This window comes from Sylvia atricapilla, chromosome 18 (genome assembly GCF_009819655.1).
Source record: "Sylvia atricapilla isolate bSylAtr1 chromosome 18, bSylAtr1.pri, whole genome shotgun sequence".
Taxonomy (NCBI): domain Eukaryota; kingdom Metazoa; phylum Chordata; class Aves; order Passeriformes; family Sylviidae; genus Sylvia; species Sylvia atricapilla.
The window spans coordinates 5,527,257-5,546,082 of NC_089157.1; the positions used below are offsets into that span (position 1 = coordinate 5,527,257).

The window sequence follows — 18,826 nt, forward strand, 5'->3', positions numbered from 1 at the left end:
AGACTCCTGGTCTGGCAGCACCTCCCGTGTGGACGATTGAACCCTGCAGGTTCTCTGCAGCAGTGTTTCACCAGGCTTGGCACTGGACTGTGACTGTGTGTTAAATGCTGCTCTCCAGGTGGAAATTGCCTGAACCCCAGTTTGGGCTGGAAGCTGCTGTCTGACCTGAGTGCTGCACTCTCCTCTGGGCAGGGAGCTTTAACCCTATTTATACAAGGGGTGTTCCCATGCAGGGTAGCATCAGGGATAATATTAAAGGTTATTAGCTTTTACAGTGTCCAGAGCTTCATTCTCAGGTTTTGCTTCTGGGAGTTTCCAGTCTAAGGGAACTAATGTTAATCCGATTGCAATTTCTTGCCTTCTAAGCTTAACCTACTTTACCAGGTATTGTGGTGAAGGTATTTATAGATGCTGGAAGTGCTGTTGGATGTAGCCTGTCTCCTGCATTGCCAGTCACTGAGGTGGGTGTGTGCTGGTGCAGCTGTGAGCCGCCTCTCAGCCCCAAATCATGCAGATGTCTCATTAAAATATTGTGTAGTATGATTGTTTTGCCATGGCGTGTGTTCATGAAGGCAGTGGCCAGTAATCCTCTCAAAGTCCTGGCTGCTCTAGGCTTGGATGTTGGTACTCCCTAGTTGAAAGCACATTTGGGGCTGTGGATGAATTATGGCTGAATCCTCTTTCTAATGAGGTGACTCCTAAAAATGAGTGTACTTAGCTTACTCCTGCTGTGCAAAATCATCATTTCAGATTTGAATGCTGACTCTCAGATTATACGAAATTGAAGGACTAAAAATGTCAGTAACAGACAGATGAACTGAAAATATTTGTACCCTTTAAAGTGAATTTCCATACCTGCAGCTCTTAAAACTAATCAGTCAAACCCCAGGCCTCTTGTTTCATCTAGACTCCTCAAACAGATCTGCGTGATATGCTAAAGTTCTTCAGGGTTTTGTTTCAAAATTTGAGTAGTTTTTTCTTGAAAAATAGTTTATCTTGAATGTAAGACTGGACACCTGCTTTAATCTCAAATTAGTTGAGCTGATGTTGGAGTAGATCCATGAGCAAGACTGGAAAGGGAGGAAATATAAGTGCAAGATGATAGGTTGGAAGGGTCTGTGGGCAGGCAGAGCTGTGCTAGCAGCAGCAGGAATAACCAGCTGGAAATCCTGGGAGCATTCAGGATGTCAGCAACTGTGGGGCTGCAGCTCTGACTGCAGGTAAATGTTCTTTGCTGTCTCTACATCAAAGCAAGCATTTTGTTAGCAGACAAGATACAGCAGTTTGGTTATTTAAAGCTGTTGGAAGAGCAGAGATCTGTGTTGTTTTTGGGTTTTTTTCCTGTCTCACGTTAGAGTTTGCACTAGCTTTGCTTAAAATTACCTTGGAAGAAATCAGAACTGATAGTTTTCTATTAAGAAAATGACCTCAAGCATTCAGCTCTTTCCAAATGGAAGTAAATAATCCATTCTTCCCCATTTCCTCTGTCGTTTTGTTGATGTGTTTTAATATTAGAAGGGAGAGGTGAAAAGATTTCACAGTTCATTACGGATCCATTGACTTTTCTTCCTGCTGTTTGCTGTCACAGTTTGTGTTTCTGTGGTTGTATCTCTTTCATTTTTTTCCTGGTAACAGTAAGGAAGGAGAGTGCAGGTTTGATTCCTGGTGTATCATCAGTCCACAAACAGACTGACTTCAGCATCTGACCAGAGAGAGTATTTACTTGTGCACTGTGACTCACTTGAACACTGTGACCTGTGCTCAGGCTGTAGCAGCAAGAGGTTGATCTTGAAGAGTTGAAATGGTTGGAAAACATTTTGACAAGGGTCAGTTTGTACCCTTGCAAGATAGAAACCTTTGGAAAAATCTATTAAACTACTGCTGTTTTGAAAATCTTACTGCTTGAAAAGGGAGCATTTTGTTCTGTGTAACCTGAACATGGTAAACAGTGCTTTTGAGGGGTGGCATGTGGCATGGTGGTGAGGAAGTTCTAGGAAGAAGTTAACATTGCTTTCCCCAACAGCTGGTGGCTTAGAGGCTTGAAGAAATGGCCAAGGGTAGCCTGTGCCAGCCACAGTGTGTCCAGCAAGACCAGGACAGTGACAATCCCTCTGTGCTGGGCACTGCTGAGGCACCTTGAATCCCTCATGACAAGGCAAACTTTGAGGGGCTGGAGCATGCCCAGGGAAGGGAATGGAGCTGGGGAATGGTCTGGAGCCCCAGGAGTGGCTGAGGGAGCTGGAAAAAGGGCTCACCCTGGAGAAGAGTAGGCTCAGAGGGACTTTCTGGCTCTGCACAACTCCCTGAACAGAAGGAGGGGGTCAGGCTCTGCTCACAGGGACAGGAGGAGAGGGAATGGCCTCAAGCTGTGCCAGGAGAGGTTTAGATTGGATATTAGCGAAATCTTCAGCTGTCAAGCATTGGAAGGGGCTGCCCAGGGAGGTGGTGGAGTTCCATCCCTGGAAGTGCAAAAGCATTTGGATGTGGTGCTTGAGGCCATGGTTTGATGGTGAACAAGGGGGTGGTGCTGGGGACATGGTTGGACTTGGTGATCTTAGAGGTCTTTCCAGCCTTAATGGTTTTGTGATTCTGTAAATCATAGATGTCCTAGATGAAGTAAAAATAGTAGTACACAGTCTAACTCTGGAGGAATACTTCTGGCCTGCATGTGACCTGCTAGACAGCTGTTTCTTGTTGTTTGAAGGCTGGTTGGCTGTGGTGGTGGTAAAGGGGCCTCACAGTGATGAGAACTTTACTGCAGAGCCAAGTGCTTGGATTAATTCTGGTGACGGATAGCAGCACATAAATAATTCTGTCCTTGGCTTAGCACCCATTCACCAGTGCAGCAAGGAACAAGGGCTGCTATGAGCCTGAATTTTTCTGGGGCTGTTCTGTAGGTGCTTTTCCCAGTGTTTTGGCTGTGATCTATGAAATTCCAAGGGCTGTGCATTTGGGGATAGAAGGCATCACCCCTGGAGCTCAGTTCAATTCACAGGCCTGGTGGTAGAATGATGATATCCTTTCAAAAATTTTGAGGACAGCACCACCACTACTACTTTAAGATTGGGATGATTTGTAATAAATATTGCTATCTTTATGAGTAGATTAACTTATTTACAACCAGAAAGTTATTTTGGCTGTCTTTTTCTTCTTGGAGAGCAGCCTGATGTACGATACAATCCTGTTTAGATTCCCTCGAAATGTAACGTAATACTTGCCACTTCTGCTCAGCCAAAGTCCAGGCCATCCTGCTTTCAAATGTGGTCTGGACTTGGTATAACCAGTAACATGCAGCTGAAAAAACCCAGTAGCCAATTGGGAAGATTGTAAGTCAAGAAGCTTCATAATTTCAGGTCTGGTTTTGAGATTACCCTAATTTGTGAAAAAGTTATCTATTGCAGAGTTAGTTTTGGTTTCTTCCAAATCATTCTCTGTCCCATAATCTTGAGTGTAAAACTTCTCAAGAGTAGTAGATGTTAAAATGGTTAATGATTGGAATTATGTGTAAAGTTAGCAGAACCTTTAAAAGACAATTTATATAGGTTGGATATTTCTGTAGCATACTTTCTGGCAGTTTTGGTCACTCAGCCTTGGTGGTGATGGGCATCAGTGAATTCCAGAAGCACCACAACCCCCAAGTCTCCTTGTTGTAGTGAGGCAGGATGGTCTGTAATGAACCTGTGCCTAGCATAATTCCTGCATCTAAAGAGGCTCTTCTGCTCCAGTTAGAATGATGTGTCTGCAAGGAACAGAGATGTGGAGTCAAAAGTCTTGTTTAGGATGAAACTCAAGGTTTGGAGTCCACAACTGAAGCTATGGAAGGCTGCTGGGGAACACAGTTTGCTTTGGCTCTCTTCATACTTTGCTTCATTTGAGTCGGTTGTTTCACTTACATGGAAAGTACAGTTCCATGTGATCTGTGCTGGATGGAAATTCCTGGCATTTCTCAGGATGTTCGTTTTTCCCGGTCACATTCCTTGTTCATCAGCTGAGCAGAAACAAACCATCCTGTTTGCTTCCCAGGGGCAGCCTAAGCTTCTGTGTTTGTTGGATTTGTTGAAAATCCAGCTTCAGATTGTAGATTGATATAATTGAAGCAACCCTTAGAAACCTACTGCGCTTGAAATCAATAGACCAATATTTAACTGTGTTACAAAGTGTTCTGTGCCTCAGTAAGGAGCAAAAGTTGGTGTATAAAGTTTATGAATAGTAATAATAGGAGCAGGCTGTGAGGAGATTTTCTGATGAGAGTTTCTAGTTAATTGTGACAATTTTATTCTTGGGCCACTTCAAGTCCCATGTTCTCCTGAGCTGTATAAACATTGCTGTGAGAAAGGGAAAACCTTAGAACACAATGTAACTGCCCTTGATGGAGGACTGAGGTTTCAGAAGTGAATGAAACAGAGTCAAAGGATAACAGAAATCCCTGGATCCTATCTGATGGCAGATTTGTGCTGCTGTGAGGGGACTGGCGAGTGAGGGGCTGTGTGGCCATTCTCTACACATTCCTCCAGACCTTTGCAGTCATGAATTCTGTCTGGTTTTGCTCAGTGTGAGGGGGGAGATGCCTTCAGGGAAGCAGTCAGAAGAGATGTGAGAGGTCCTTCAGGCCATGATGTGGTGTTGTGACCTCACAGAACCCTCTGGTTCCTTGTTGCTGCACACCTGCCCTCAGCTGATGCTCTGCTCAAGGGACAGACACGAGGTAGAAAGAGCTCTGGGTCTGTGCTGGCTGAGTGTCCTCAGTGTCACCTTGAAATGGGTTGTTACAGTGCGAGTGGTGAGCCACAGGCTGCCCAGAGAAGCTGTGGTTGTCTCATCATTCAAAGTTAGGTTGGATAGGGCTTTGATCAACCTGACCTAGTGGGAAGCATCCCTGCCCATGGCAGGGGTTGGGATGAGTTAATCTTTAATGACCTTTCCACCCCAAAGCCATCCACCCAGGCAGTGGGAAGTTGTGGGCTCCTGGGAAGGTGAGGGGGAGAAGAGGCCTCATTTCAGGTGTTTTGGTGTGAAGGAGTGCAGGTTTCCTGTGGGCAAATGGGAACAAGACAGGGTCTTCTGTACCCAATGGGAGGACTGGGAAGGGAAAAGTGGCTTTTTACTCCCTATCCTGCTGTTGCTTGAGCCGGTCATCTCAGCTTCGGTGGAAAATACAAAACTAGTGGCTGGCACAGTGGCCAGGACCCCTCCCACACACTACTATTTATTTATTCTGTGTTTCCCACTTCTTCGTTTGGCTGCACAGTTTTCCTGATCACCTCAGATACTTTCTGCTTGGCAGCTCACTTGGCAGAAGGAGTGCACAGATATCCATCCTCCCTCAAGCCTGGGTATCTCTATTTGCTGCTAGCCTGAGGAGAGTGAGGAACTCCAGCAGCCATCCTGTGCTTGGAGTGTCACATAAAAGACATCCCAAGGTGCCTTTTCCCTCTTCAGTGCCATCCCTCCAGGTCTGGTGGTGTGCCCAGGCTGTGCCTGGCAGGTTGGGCCTCTGTGCCCCATGGGTGTACATGGAGGATGCTCAGCCCTGGGGTTGGAGGTTCTGGGGTTGCTGGAGCCCTGGCAGGAAATCCAGGTGCTCCAGCTGTCACAGGAGGTGCTGTGGATGCCTTGTTTTGGCAACTGCCTTGGAATGAGCTGGGGAAGACCTTGGTATGAGAGCTGACTCTGTGTCACCATCCCTGTGTCCTAACACAAGCTGTGATTTGCTAATGTTATAAAATGTAAAATCCTTTTCTTACAATATGTTATTTTTTTTTCCTGTTTATTTCCAGATGCTCTCAATATTTTGTGCTGACAAAAAGTTTACTTTATGTTCGTTGTCTCCCAGGTAAACGCAAAGCGCTGAAGTTAAATTTTGCAAATCCACCTTTCAAGTCCACAGCAAGATTTACTCTAAATACTTCTGGAGTTCCTTTCCAAAATCCACACATGTGAGTATAAAGCCAATGGCACAACTAGTGGAACAACTTTGAAATGAATTAGCCAACACTCAATGTTAGTTAAATGCAGTTTGATTAGTCCAGTTGTTTGTAGATTGTTTAAATCTCTCAGTTTGAGTCACTGTAAAAGATTTTTTCCAGAATTAAAGAAAAGGTTAAATTGGGATCTTCTTGGTTCACACTGGAGCTAATGCCTTCCAGAATTGATTGAATTGAATATGGTAGCTGATAATGCTAGATGATCTATAATTAATGTCTAGATCAAGTCACTGTTGTTTTCCTATCTCTTTAATCAGTCTATTACTTTTTGTTAGAATTTAATTTTTCTGTGTTACTTGTGAAAGCCATAACTGTGATAGAATTGTTTTCAGCACTAAAACAGACAAAGGTTGAGGATTATCATTCTTGCAACAGGGAGGTGTTAGGGGAGTTATGCAAAAATTAGGTCTCAGTGAGTTTTCTAGGCAGTTTAGCCCCAGGATATCCCTGTCCAAAGTCAGAGAGAAAGTGTGGCACAGAGCTGTTCCTGACTCTAGTAAATACCAGGATACATCAACACCAAAAAGATCAGCTTTGTATCCTCAGATCCACCAATCTAGCTGGACAGTGCTGCTCTGCAGCTGGTCCCTGTGGCAGATGAAGCAAGCATACAAAAGATGTCCCACATTTTTCTTCTCTAAGGTCTCGGGAGTTTTCTCAGTGTCAAGTCTCAGAAGCTGCACCTGCAGCTCCCTGCTGCCTGGGCTCTCTGGAGTGTCCCTGTCATAGACTGCTCCTGCTTGGCTCTGCATGTCACTGCCTCTCTCCTGGAGCTCAGCGCCTTCTGCTTCCAAAGGACATACCTGCTGGGCTCTGTTCCTGGGAGCTTCTTTATGCTGGGGATTTTCAAACAAGCTTTTATCAAGTTAGGAACATGTTTCTGATGAGTTATTGATGGTAATTGCAATATAGAGAAATTTCATAGAGTACTTTAGATGATTTTTAAAATCTTGAGTGACTTGTCCAGCAAATCCTCCTCTTTCCTTCTCTCTCCTTTCTGAAACAGTGTATTACTACTGGTTATAGAGCTCACATTTAGATATTTACTTTTTGTCTCTCATCACATCATAAAACTCTTAAAAAGTTTTTCTGCAGAACCCTTTCTGGGGCTCTTTGATCTCTCTGACCTTCTTAGTCCATTAAATAAAGGACTTAGTCTCAGCTAGTGAGTCCCCACCATCAGCCATCTATAGGGATTTGACTTTTCTGTGTTTATCTGTGCAAATTTCTGTCTTGGACTCACTGGAAGTCACAGTGGCTCCTGTCTAGCACAGAAGAGCTTTTGTTGTTAGTCTGTGACATTTTAAGTTTCATGTTTGTGCAAGTGATTGTCAACACTGTCCAAGGCAGGTGCAGCTGCTGCAACTCGGTGGGAGTTGCAGTTGTTGACAGGGATTGGGCTGGTTAATGGTGTTACTAGGTCTGAAGGCTTGCAGGTGTTTTGGGTTGGATATGATAGCAGTTCAAGTGCTAGAATTGATGGCGATGTGTCTGTGCTAAAGCTTTCTTGGGAGGCTGCAACCCATCATTTCCGTTTCTGTTTGAAAGACATAGATGCTGTTAGCTTGGTTGCTTTCTCTGTGGTGAGGCTGGCTGAGCTTGGATGCAGCAAATAGTCCTTGTGTCCTTTATGTGTCCGTAGCAGAGGCTGTTCCTCAAAAGCAGTGTTGACATCTTCTGGTTGCACACTTCTGTCAAGTGTCTCACAGCTGGTGTATCTCCATCTCCTGCCTTCTTCCCTGACATGCTGGGATGACTTTTTCCTCAGGAGGCTTAGAAACCTTTCCTAGACTTTGAATTTGAACTGGATATTTCAGACCTCCTCGCCCAGACGTGTTCCTGATGCAAGTGTGTTTCTGTTCACCAAGCCACTTCTCAGCCTGGTGGAGCTGAACAGCTTGGCTGTTCTCCCAAAATGAACACTGGCTCCACGCTTCTGGGGTTTGTCCTGGACAGGCCCTCTTGGTCCAGATGGGTGGGTCTGAAGATACAGGGAGGTTAATTTTTCACATGAAATTTGGGGTTCTGTGGTTTGGATCCACCAATCAAGGGTGTCCTGTTGCTTCTGCCTAAGATGGTGTGTTGAGCAGCAGAAAGCAAGGCAGGGGTTTGGAAGGAAGATCCATTCTGGTTCTCTGGATGCATGTGATGAAGGAGGTGTGTCTTGTTTGGTTCAGCTGGAGCTGCTGCCACCAAATTTTCTCAAGAAGTGCAAAGAGATTTTCATGTAAGCATGATATGTTTCCTGCCTGTCTGTAGGGCATCCAGCACCGTTGTAAACATAATTTCACACATGACCTGTACAGGGTAGGGCAGAATAGAGCCTGAATTATAGACAGTAGTTGGGAAATATAATTCATCCTTGAAAGAATGCAGTCTAGAGAAGAGGTAAGAGTTTTATTGATGGCTGATGCCTGGTCAGATTACAGTACTGTGCAGGCTGGGGAGCAGTCGAGGCTGTGGAGACCTGTCAGGTTAGCCCATGTCTCTTGTGAATTCAGTCTGACTTTGTCACTTAGACCAGATTAACAGCTGCTAACTTTGTTTTCCCTGCAGCAGACGTTGCAGAGGCTGGAGGACACAAGCCATGGTTAGGGTGAGCTCTTCAAATTCTAACCCATTATACCAACTGGAAAGCATCCCACCTTTTACCTCATCTGTCCTGCGTCCAAGTAGGATTTAGGTCACAAACAAAATTAGATTACTCCGTTATCTATATGGAAGCTTTGCAGAGCTGCTTGCAGCTGGTTGCCTTTGCTGAAAGGAGATTCAGATCACACTAACAGGAGTGATGTGGTGAGGTGTGACTGTGGTTGTGCATGGTAGGATTTCTGGCTGGGCTGTGCTGCTCATTGCTCTTGAAACCATGATGGAAACAATTTGGCTGTAGATTTTTGGTTTTCTGGAAAGCTTTGTGTTCTTGTGCAGGGATACCTGGATGTAGACTTAGAGGATTTTGGATTACCTGCTAGGAAATGGGCAAGCACAGAGAATGTTGTTTGGCATCTGGTTGACAGCATGCAGCATCTTGAGTGTTCTGCCTGCTGGCTGGGAAGTCTCTCAACTCTCAGAGTTGCCACCTCTTGACAACCTGAGTACCAGAGCATTGCAGTTTCACCTGGAAAGGTGACAAAATGAACTAATCTCTCTTAGTGTACAAACTTGATGTTTGAAATGTTTGGTGTCCAGTTGAACTCCACAGTCTCCCTATAGCTTGTAAGCATCTTCATGGATTTATTGGAACTTAAGCTTTCCAGAACTGCTGTCTGTGGAGCTTCTCCTTCTGACACCTGGGAGAATCACATGCTTTTCCAGAGCGCTGCCCCAAGAGTGTGTTGAATGTTCTACTGAACTGTCAGGGCTGGATTCTTCAAAAGCCAATGTAGGTCCAGTTACATGTCAGACTTGGCTGTGTTCTTTTTTTCTGTATAGTTCAGGGACTGTTATTCCTGGTAAGGTTTTTTTTCTGGCCGTTCCAAAGCCTCTCTGAGGTGTCTGTTGCTCTTTTAATCTCGTTTTAGACTTTCCCATACCCTTCTGGCATGTGGGGTCAGGCTCTGTAGCTGCATAACCTGCAGCTGGTGGAGTTCTTTAGGATGTAACCTGACAGAGTTCCTGTCATTTTAAAAAAAAAAAAAAACAAAAAACCCAAGACTTAAACCCCAAAGGGGAATATCCTAAACTTACATGTTCCCTACCACTGGTGTGAATTTTCCCGTAAATATTTCTCTGTCTCCCTCATTTCTGTAACTGTCATTTCACGTCTTTATTATTAGTTATTTGTTTTACCTTTTTGCTGTATGATGCCTTCCTGTGGCAGGGAGTTTCAGGCTGCTTGGAAGCCTTGGAGGCAGAATTCAGAGTCAAAGGTACCAAGAATTTGATCTTTTTTTCTGTGACTGAATCTGTCCTGCTTCCTGAAAATTGTGGAATCTGGATGTAATCACTTGTATTTTCAAGTCAGCACAACTAAAATGAAACCTCCGAGGCCTCAGCAGAGACATCTCAGTGTTTGAGGGAGCCTATGGTAACCAGGCTTTCACTTTTCATACAAACATCATTGATGGTTCAGTGTTGGAACAATGTCTCTTCTGTAATTTTTTCAGGAGCATTTTTTTCAAATTGATGAATTTTACCTTGTATTTAACCTCCTTCTTCTTTCCAAGAGTTTACAAGTTCAATTGGCCAGTGATCTCTGCATGACAGAGATGATGTGGTCTGTAACACACTGAAGTATCTCTGGCTTTAAGTAGATCACTGTGTCAGAGAAGGTGCTGCCAGAGTCAATGTGAGATTTTCACTGAGTGTGCTGCTTTAAGGTCCGTTTTTTTCTCTTTTTTAAATTTTCTACGTTTTGGTATTTCTGAAGTGCAAATCCTCTCTGTGAAGGAGCTTTTTGCTGTCTGTAGCTTCCAAATTAAATTTCTCTAGCAGCTTCCACATCCCTTGGAGCTTCACTGCCCTAGTAGGACTGTTCTCTTCTTTCTGTAAGGGCTTGATATCCAGCACCCCGCTTCTGACTTCAGGCCTTCTATGTCAGGAACCAAAATTTGGACCTTGTGTATCTCTATTCAGCTAATCCACATGAATTTTTCAAGGGTGCTGAGCACCTGCCTTCCTGTCCCCTGCAGGGACCTGGGCTCCTCAGAACTTCTGCAAAGTAGTGAGTCACCCTTGGGTGTCTAAATCAAATCCAGCCTGATGTTATCTAATGACCTGACTCCTGTGGGTTCCAAGTGCTTCACAGTTTTCAGTGATTGAGCTGTGCAAATTATAAATTGTTGCACAAATCTCTGTATTCCCCATCCTGTGGATGGGAAACTGGGACATGCTGTCTTTTAGAAGAGGCAGAAGTTAGACCAGAAACTTGTGATAGAGAGTTCAACAGGGATCTCTGATCTATGGTCCACAGGTGTTACCTGTCCCATCTGGGCATGGTTGGGAGCTGCTGTCCTGGTCCTTGTGCACACAGCCATGGTCAGAGCTGCTCATTTGGGGGTAGAATTTGGACCTCGCAGCCTTGACCCTCTCAGTGTGATGCATAACAAGACCTCCACCCAGGGCTTGGGGTAGACCTGTCCCCTCCATGATGGGAACAGCAGTGATGGGTGAGAGGATGGTGATGGTGGCAAGTCACCTTCCAAAGCTCTGAGACCTGGCCTGTTCTGCCCAGACAGGGACAGCAGCTGGGTGTCCTGGGGTGGCCCAGGAGCCGTGGTGGCAGAAGCATGGGGTTGTCCAGAGTGGGAGAGGCTGGAGGCTTCTGTCCCCGTGAGCCCTCATGGCAACACTGTCATCCTTGGCCACTGAGCTGGGACACAGATGTCTCACACACCAAGGCATGAATGTCTTGCATTTCTTTATTCAAGGTGTGATGGCTGATGCTTGGGCTGCCTCTTCAGGGCTCTTTTCCACGGCATGTTGGGGAAAAGAAGGTGGGATGGAATAGTGACAGAGCTGTGTTACCTCTAAAGGTATTTTTAATAGTGTTGTCCTCACTTTTCTGGGGACACTAAGGTGGTGTCTGGGGTAAGTCACTCAAGGGTAGTAGTTCTGAGTTGACTACCAGACTTTTTGTACTGATATGAATGTTGTAGAGAGGGGATGAAGCATTCTGGATCAGTGGGAATGAGAAGGGTAGAGCAGTGAGCTGGAAATGTTCATTTTCAAACTGAACTTGACTTCATTCAGCGTGAAATCACCATCAGTGTGGCCTGCTGGAACACAAGTGTCTGGACAGAGGAGCAAAGCTGGGGTTGTCTCCCTTGGATAGGAGTTTCCTATAGACTTTCCTTCTCATGCCTGGCTTTTGGTGAGCTGTGTTGCCTCCCCTTCATCCAGTGACATGGCTCCATGGGTGACCTGTGGTTGGCCAGGTCCTTCTCTGAGACACACTCAAAGCACCATCCTTGACTCCATCCATGCTTATGGCAAAAGCCCAGTATTTGCAGCATGTGCAATACCAAGCTGCTGCTTTGGGGGTACCTGTCATGCTCCAGAGCCTGAAGGAGAGCCGGAGGTGACCATTTTCCTTGCTTAGTCAGTTTGATTCCAAAAGCACAGGTTTATAAACCTGAATACATTGTCAGTGCTTTGATAATACCTTGTGTAGTCTGCTGAGGAAGACGATTTAGGGATGTCTGTTGTCTTGGCCATGAAGAATTGGAATTTCCCCCATTCTACTTGCTGTGCATGAGATGAAGGATGGTGCTGTCTTTCTTTGAAAGCAGTTCAGGGCTTCAAGCTAAGGAAGATTCGGTGTGGTTTAAGAATTCTGGGTTTATGTAATTCCTCTGGTTGTGTCCTGATGGTTTTGAGGTAGTGCTGGGTCTGGCAGGAGCAGAGCTGTCCCATCAGTGTGCAACAGACCCTGGGAACTCTTGAGCTGCAGCCCTATTCACACATCCAAGGGACATGTCTGCTCCTGGCACAGCTGCAGAACTCACACCAAGATGTAACTGCTGCAGTGTTTGTTCCAAAGCAGGGAAAGTAGGTCCAGGAGTTTGAGTTGGTATCAGCTCTTGCCTTCATGCCGTTGGGTTACCAGAAGCAAAAATTTCTCCCCTTTTTTCCTTGCCTTTATTTTGAGGTGCTGCCATCTACCCACAAGGACAGTTGTGTACATGCTCTAGGAAAACTGGTTATAAATCGTGGTGTGTGGAGATTTTCAAAGCTTTCAGGACACCAAAATACCTCAGTCTTCTCTGTAGGGCTCATGAGAAAGTAGGAGACCACATCTACATTCATACTGGACTTTTCAATAAGTAGCATCTGGATCTGTTGTATTCTCAGAATATTTTAGGATTGGCCTGTTTGTCCTTTTACCATTTTATCTTGAAAATTCTGTAAGCTGTTCTAAAACTCACATTTCATGTTTTGTAGAGAAGGTGAGATGTGATGCCATCTCCAAGTATTTAATTGAGTCTGATCAATTATTCACCAGTAACTTTTTATGGTTAAGAGGTGCAGGTAAGATCCAGAATTCCATTTGACAGCCAGAAGCTGCTAAAATTTCTCCCTTTCTCCCTCCTGCCATGAGCAGTGCTTGGGATTTGAGCTTTTGGTTCAAAATGATCCCAAGCCAGCTGTGTGTTTCCTGCATCCCAGAGTGTCCCAGGGATCCTTTGAGCTGAGTGCATTGCTGCTGTCCTGTCCAGGAGGGAACATTGGGCATCGCTGTGTCTGAGCTCATCCGTTTGTAAGGCAGGCTCTGAAAACCCATCACATGGAATTGATCACCATTTAAATTTTTCTATGGAGCAGGAGATGTTTTTGCTTATCTTTCCAAACTGCCTGAGAGCATGGGAGCTTTTTTTTTTTTGGATCCAAGGTCAATGAGACCATAGTTGTCCAATCCTCACATCCTGTATGTCTTAGGGACTGATGTCCTGGCACATGGATGGAGTCCTCAGGCTGAAGAGACCCTGATATTCCCATGTTCCTCCCTCTTTGGGCAAGCACAATATCTGCTGGCTTCCTATGCAGAACGTGCTGGTGTTTGGAGAGGAAAATGGGATGAAGTGGAATGTTACGTGTAACATCTCTGAATACATGTGTATAAATATATTTGTGTGCACACACAGGTTTGGTCTCTACCAATTTTTTTTGATAAATATCTTGTTCAGTAATTATTTACATGTGGCAAAGTAGAACATGGCTTATGCATTGGGCTGAGCTTGGTGCCTGTGTCTCTGCTGTCTGGAGCTGGGCTCTGACCCTGAGGGGCTGTCAGTGTCACTGTTAATCTGAAATGATCAGGCATGGACCACCACAGTTTGTATCTGATTGGACTCCAACCCTCTGACTACAGATGGAAAACCACATTCCTGCAGGAAGCCCCTTTAAACCAGCTCTCAGAATAAACTCTGCTCATTGCTGCTCTGTGTACTTGGGATCCCACGTTTCATCAGAGCAGGACAGGCACATCCTTTATCTCTTCAGACTTTAATCACCACCTCGTAGGAAAATGTCTTTTGTTTTCCCCTGGCTACAGAAAAGTGAGTCAACTCTTCTGCTTTGTGGGTTCAAACTGAAGGAATCAGTCATTGCTTTTATCTTCTGTACACATCGAGGACTGGTGAATAGAGAGAGAAGAGTCTTCAGATTCAGAGACTGCATCAACCCCACGGGTCTTTGTTGACAACTTCTGTTCTCATTCTTTGCACAAAAATGAGTGACTTCCAGCTTATGCTGTGGAGGACATTGAGTCTGAATGGACAGGATGCACCCAGGAAGATCAGCTGTTGAACAGAGTGGTCATGGAAAAGTACCTTGTGGTGGACAGGATGGAGATGGGAGTTGGCCCGTGGGATTGAAATGGTTTTGCTGTTCAGCTTGTTTGGGGAACAGGCTTCTAAAAGAGACTTCAATTGTCTTAGTTTGCTGTGTATTGTGTCTGTGAGAACTACAGACATCCTTGATACCTGTGGATCCTCTTGCCTCATACCACAAACACCTTTCCATTTTGGGAAACTTCAGTGAAGAGAGAGCAAATCCTAAAATCTTAGTACATACTGAGTTGGAAAGGACCCACAAGGATCATTGAGTCTCCTGGCCCTGTACCCTGCAAAGAATCTTGCCCTCTGCTTGGGAGTGTTGTCCAAATGTTCCTTGAGCTCTGGCGGCCTTAGGGCTGTGGCCATTCCCTAGGTCGCCTGTTCAGTCCTGCATCACCCTCTGGGAGAAGAAAATTTTCCTGATACCCAACCTAAATCTAAATGGCCAAGCCATTTCTCCAGTGGATTATGACAACACTGAACACTCTTCTTTGTTGAGACTCTTCTAATTCTTTCTTTCCTCAGATAAGCTTGGAGTAAATCCATGTGGGCAAATGGTCCTTCATGCCTGGTGTAAGTGGCGCCTTTGCAGAGACAAGTGTGGATCAGTTGGAAGTGATGGTTTCTGATCTCTCTTGCTCCAAGCAGTGTGAAGGTGGTTGTCATCTCTGAGGATCACAAGGGCTTTGCTATAAGGCAGCTTGTGTTCTTTTCTCTCTGATGAGAACATCAGAGAGGTGGGTATTTTACACCAGTGAAAAAGGGGAAAGGTGGTTGTCTAGGAACATTGATTTAGCTCCTTACAGCACCCTTAGTTTTCTGTGAGCATCCTTGTGGAGCTTACAGCTCTTGGCTCTGAAAGGTCAGTGAGAGCACCATGCCCTAGCAGCCATCGCGGAGGAGCCCAGCCTGGAAAACCTCACCTCACTACTGGAGCCTGGGAATCTTCACATGGTCGGCACAAGTCTTTTGTCTTAAAGAAGGGACATTTTAAATAAAAGTCAAATTTGGTCTACTTGGTCTTGTTATGAGCTCTTTTGGTCACCACACTGAAGTAGCTGTATTTCTGAATAAGCAGTCTCTGTCTTGCAGTCAGGTGCTTTCTTTGTCTCCCATCTGTCCTTGTCTGCCACAGAAAGAAATACATGACCAGGTGCATTCTTGGCAGTGAATTTCAGGTTATTTCAGGCTATGATGCAGCCCAAAGTTTGTGGGATGTTGTTTGGCTGTATTTCTTTTTAAATCCCAAAAGAGAAGTTGGACTTTTCCCGACTTTGGTTGTAATTTTTTTTTTTTTTTGTCCTACAGAGGTTTAAATTAGAAAAATCGCTTCTTTAGAGTATTTGAAACTAAACCATTTCTTATCGTTGAATTAGCAGTGTTCATTGTCTGGCCCTCTCAGGTGGTTCCCACAAGGAGCTGAGCAGAGCCCCTGGTTCCTTTACTGGCCCTGTGTCCATGGCTGCGGTGGTCAGTGGTGCAAGGATCCAGGGCTTGTTCTCCACATTTAGCAGAAGCCCATCTCACCCAACCTCCTCCTTTGCTCTGAGATAACAGGTCCTCACGTTGAGAAAGATTTCTAGAGCTGGACTGCTTGAGGGACTCTGAGATCCAGAATATGATTTTTGTTCCTGGAGAAGTCTCAAAGTGCAGAGTGGTGATTAACTCTTGTCAGTTGTAGGGCTCTGGAGGGAATAAGTAAGGATGTAGTTGTTCAATTCATTCAGACTTACTTGGGAGAGGGGATCTGATGAATGGCAAGCCCACCTGGGAGAGACCACCAGTCCTAGATTGGTGGATTCAGGATGGAAGCTCGATTTTTAATTTTTTTAAGGGAAAAAAAGTTTTTAGTAAGATCTTCCTTAGCACAAGAAAAGCAGAGTAGGGATGGTCAATGTGCCTCGAGGGAAGTAGCATGTCACTGACATACAGGTATTTGGCTAATAAGTTAATAATGCATGCTTCTAACTGTAGTAGTAATACCAGTTGGAAATAAGAATGCTCATTGCTTTAAGAAAACAAATTGCTTATGACTTAATATGTTAAAATGAGTTCAAATCATCGGGTGCTGCTTTGCCCCCAAGGAGGGGAGGTTGCTTTGGTGGAAATTGGAAGAAAAAGGTCTGGCTGTGATTTGTGCCACTGAGTGCTCAGTGGGCTGTGTGACTTAGCTGAGTATTGTGTTGTACGTTATTGTGTCATGTGATAACAGCACCATGTTTTCCTGTCATTTCCACAACTTTTCCTGGCTGAAGTGACACACAAGCAACCCTGGGTAGTAATCACATTGTCCCGTTCAGTTTCAAAAGGAGAGAAGCGGACCTCATCCAGAAACTTTCCAGCAGGCTACAGTAAGCTTTCCTGTCTGTTAGCCATTGTCAACTCTTCTCCATCCTGCAAAAATGGCATCTCTTAAAGTAATGAAATTGTCTCAGAAATAGTGTCATTCCATCGGGTGATTGCTGTGTAATAATGATTTTACAAATTATTTATGGTCTGTATTGAGGTTATTTTGTTGATTCTTCTGGCTGTGCTCGTGTCTCTGTTTGCTGTTCTCTCTCAGGAGAGGAAATAAAAAGCACCAGCATTCTCAGAAGGGTTGCTTAAATTAATTAGCTGAGAGTTTTCTAGTATTATCCTGAAGTTCTTTCCAGTTTAAGCTTTGAAATCCCAGCAATGGTGGGTTCAGTGAATGTTCTGCAGTCTGGCTCATGGCTGAGTAAAAATGAGTTTGAGATCAATGTGCTCAGTTAAATTCAGCTCAGTCTTGACCATGGTGGCTGGAGAGGTTTCCTCCATGTCAGGGTGTAGGGATAATTAAAATCCATTGTAACTCAGTATTTTACCAGGGGAGTTTAATACAAAATATTGACGTTTTAAAAGCCTTAGCCGAGCCCCATTGAAGCCAGGGAGACTCTTAGCAGCCTTTAGCATGTACTGGGCTGAGACATCTTCCACTTTTTGTTCTTATCTTTATTTTAATGTTTTGGAGGAGCATAAAGGGCCACAGCAGTGCTAGGGAGAATTTCAGCCTTTTGGTCACAAGGAAAGGGAGCAAATGTGCTTTGCTTTAGTTTGGGTAAGTCACAGGTGCAAAACTATTTCCTTCCTTTGCCACATTTTCTGTATCTCTTCTTCATGTCTAGGAATCTGTTCCTAAATGAAGCCTCAGGACAGCTTACATGGATCAGAGCAAACAGAAATTAGTTCTGCCCCTCTTGCAAGCATGCTGTTTGTTTATGGAAAGCAAAAATTTCTTCTTTTGAGGATCCAAAAACTTTGTGACAGCACCAACATTTCCATCCCTCTAGGGAAGAAAAAACACCATGGAACATTTCTTCTGGAGACTTTTTCTAGTGAAATTCAAACTAGGGTTGATACGGTATTAGAATTGCCCTGCAGGGTCTGAATACGGTTTTAGAAATGACACAGACTTTGAGATAGAAGAAACAAAGCTCTGTAAAACCTCTCCAAGCTGTCTGAGAGTCTTGGTAGGAACGTGTCAGCCACAGTCCTAAATCATGTTTGTACTCTGAAGTTGCACAGTGTCATTTGAACCCTGCAGTTTGCCTAGAAGCTTTTTTGTTCGGATTTACACTTTAGCTTTGGCTGATGGACCACAAATCAGTTCTTAAAATGTCAGCCTTTTTACCAAACCTGTGGAGAAGTAGAATATATTCTCATTAACCCCAGTGAAAATAGGAGCTGTAATGAGGCTTCTGAGCAGAATCCAGCACCAGGCAGGCTTGGGAAGCGCAGCTGGTTTGCTTGGATCTTATTGCTTCTGCAGATTTTATTCATGTCAGCTGTACCATTGAATATGTCAACTTTTGGTCTTCTTTGAGTCCTGCAGAGCTCTGAGCAAAGTGAAACAGAGGAGATAGGCAGCTACCTACAGTATCTTTTTGGCTTTGCTTCATGTCTCTTGACTTTCTATTTTGCTTAAAAAAACCCCCACCACCTTTTCTCTGCTTCTTTCAATAATCCTTCTTTTTCATGCCAAGAAAACACTTGTTTTTAAAAGTTGTGACCTCCCTGCAGTTGGTTGTTTTCCGCAGGGCTCAGGGAACTTTCACAGCCTGTCTGGGAGCTTCCCAAGGTCTCCGTGGGTCCCCACAGGAGATTTTGGGGTGCTCTGGCTATCACAGACTTTTCCATGCATGTCCAGCTGTGCGGCTTGTGGTGAGCAGCCTCGTGGCCGTGCCGGGCCCGGCGGTGCCTGGCGCCAGCGCCCGCCTGCCTCCTGCCAAGCTGGACACAGCTCTGACAAAGGACAACTGTTTGGAGGAGTTGTTGTCTTGTTGGTGCTCCTAATCCCTGGGATAACTGCTGTGACAAGCATAGTAACCATCTGCAGTGAGACCAACACATTGGTGCCTTTCAAGTGCAAGGATCGCAGCCACCTCTTCAGCCTCTTTTTTCTTTGCTTTTCAAAAGTTTTCAAAGGCAAGATGGGGAGTTGGAAGCTCAAGCCCTGGATGAGTTGTCAGGAGCTGTAGTCATTCTAAGGTGCTTTTGGAAATGCTGCTTTTAACTGTTTTGAAGAGTGTCTAGCTCACTTCAACT

At 44.8% G+C, this 18,826-nt stretch overlaps 1 protein-coding gene across 2 annotated transcripts in view; it reads left to right on the top strand.

Moving 5' to 3' along the window:
* Window positions 1-18,826, top strand: part of MAP2K4 (mitogen-activated protein kinase kinase 4) — a 66,354-nt gene that overhangs the window by 20,240 nt on the left and 27,288 nt on the right. Inside the window, exons 2-3 of one of the 2 annotated variants that reach the window (XM_066332138.1) lie at window positions 5,834-5,936; window positions 16,516-16,611. In XM_066332138.1, coding sequence (XP_066188235.1) covers window positions 5,834-5,936; window positions 16,516-16,611 — 199 coding nt within the window. The remainder of the gene's footprint in view (window positions 1-5,833; window positions 5,937-16,515; window positions 16,612-18,826) is intronic. The other variant, XM_066332139.1, reaches the window with a different exon arrangement.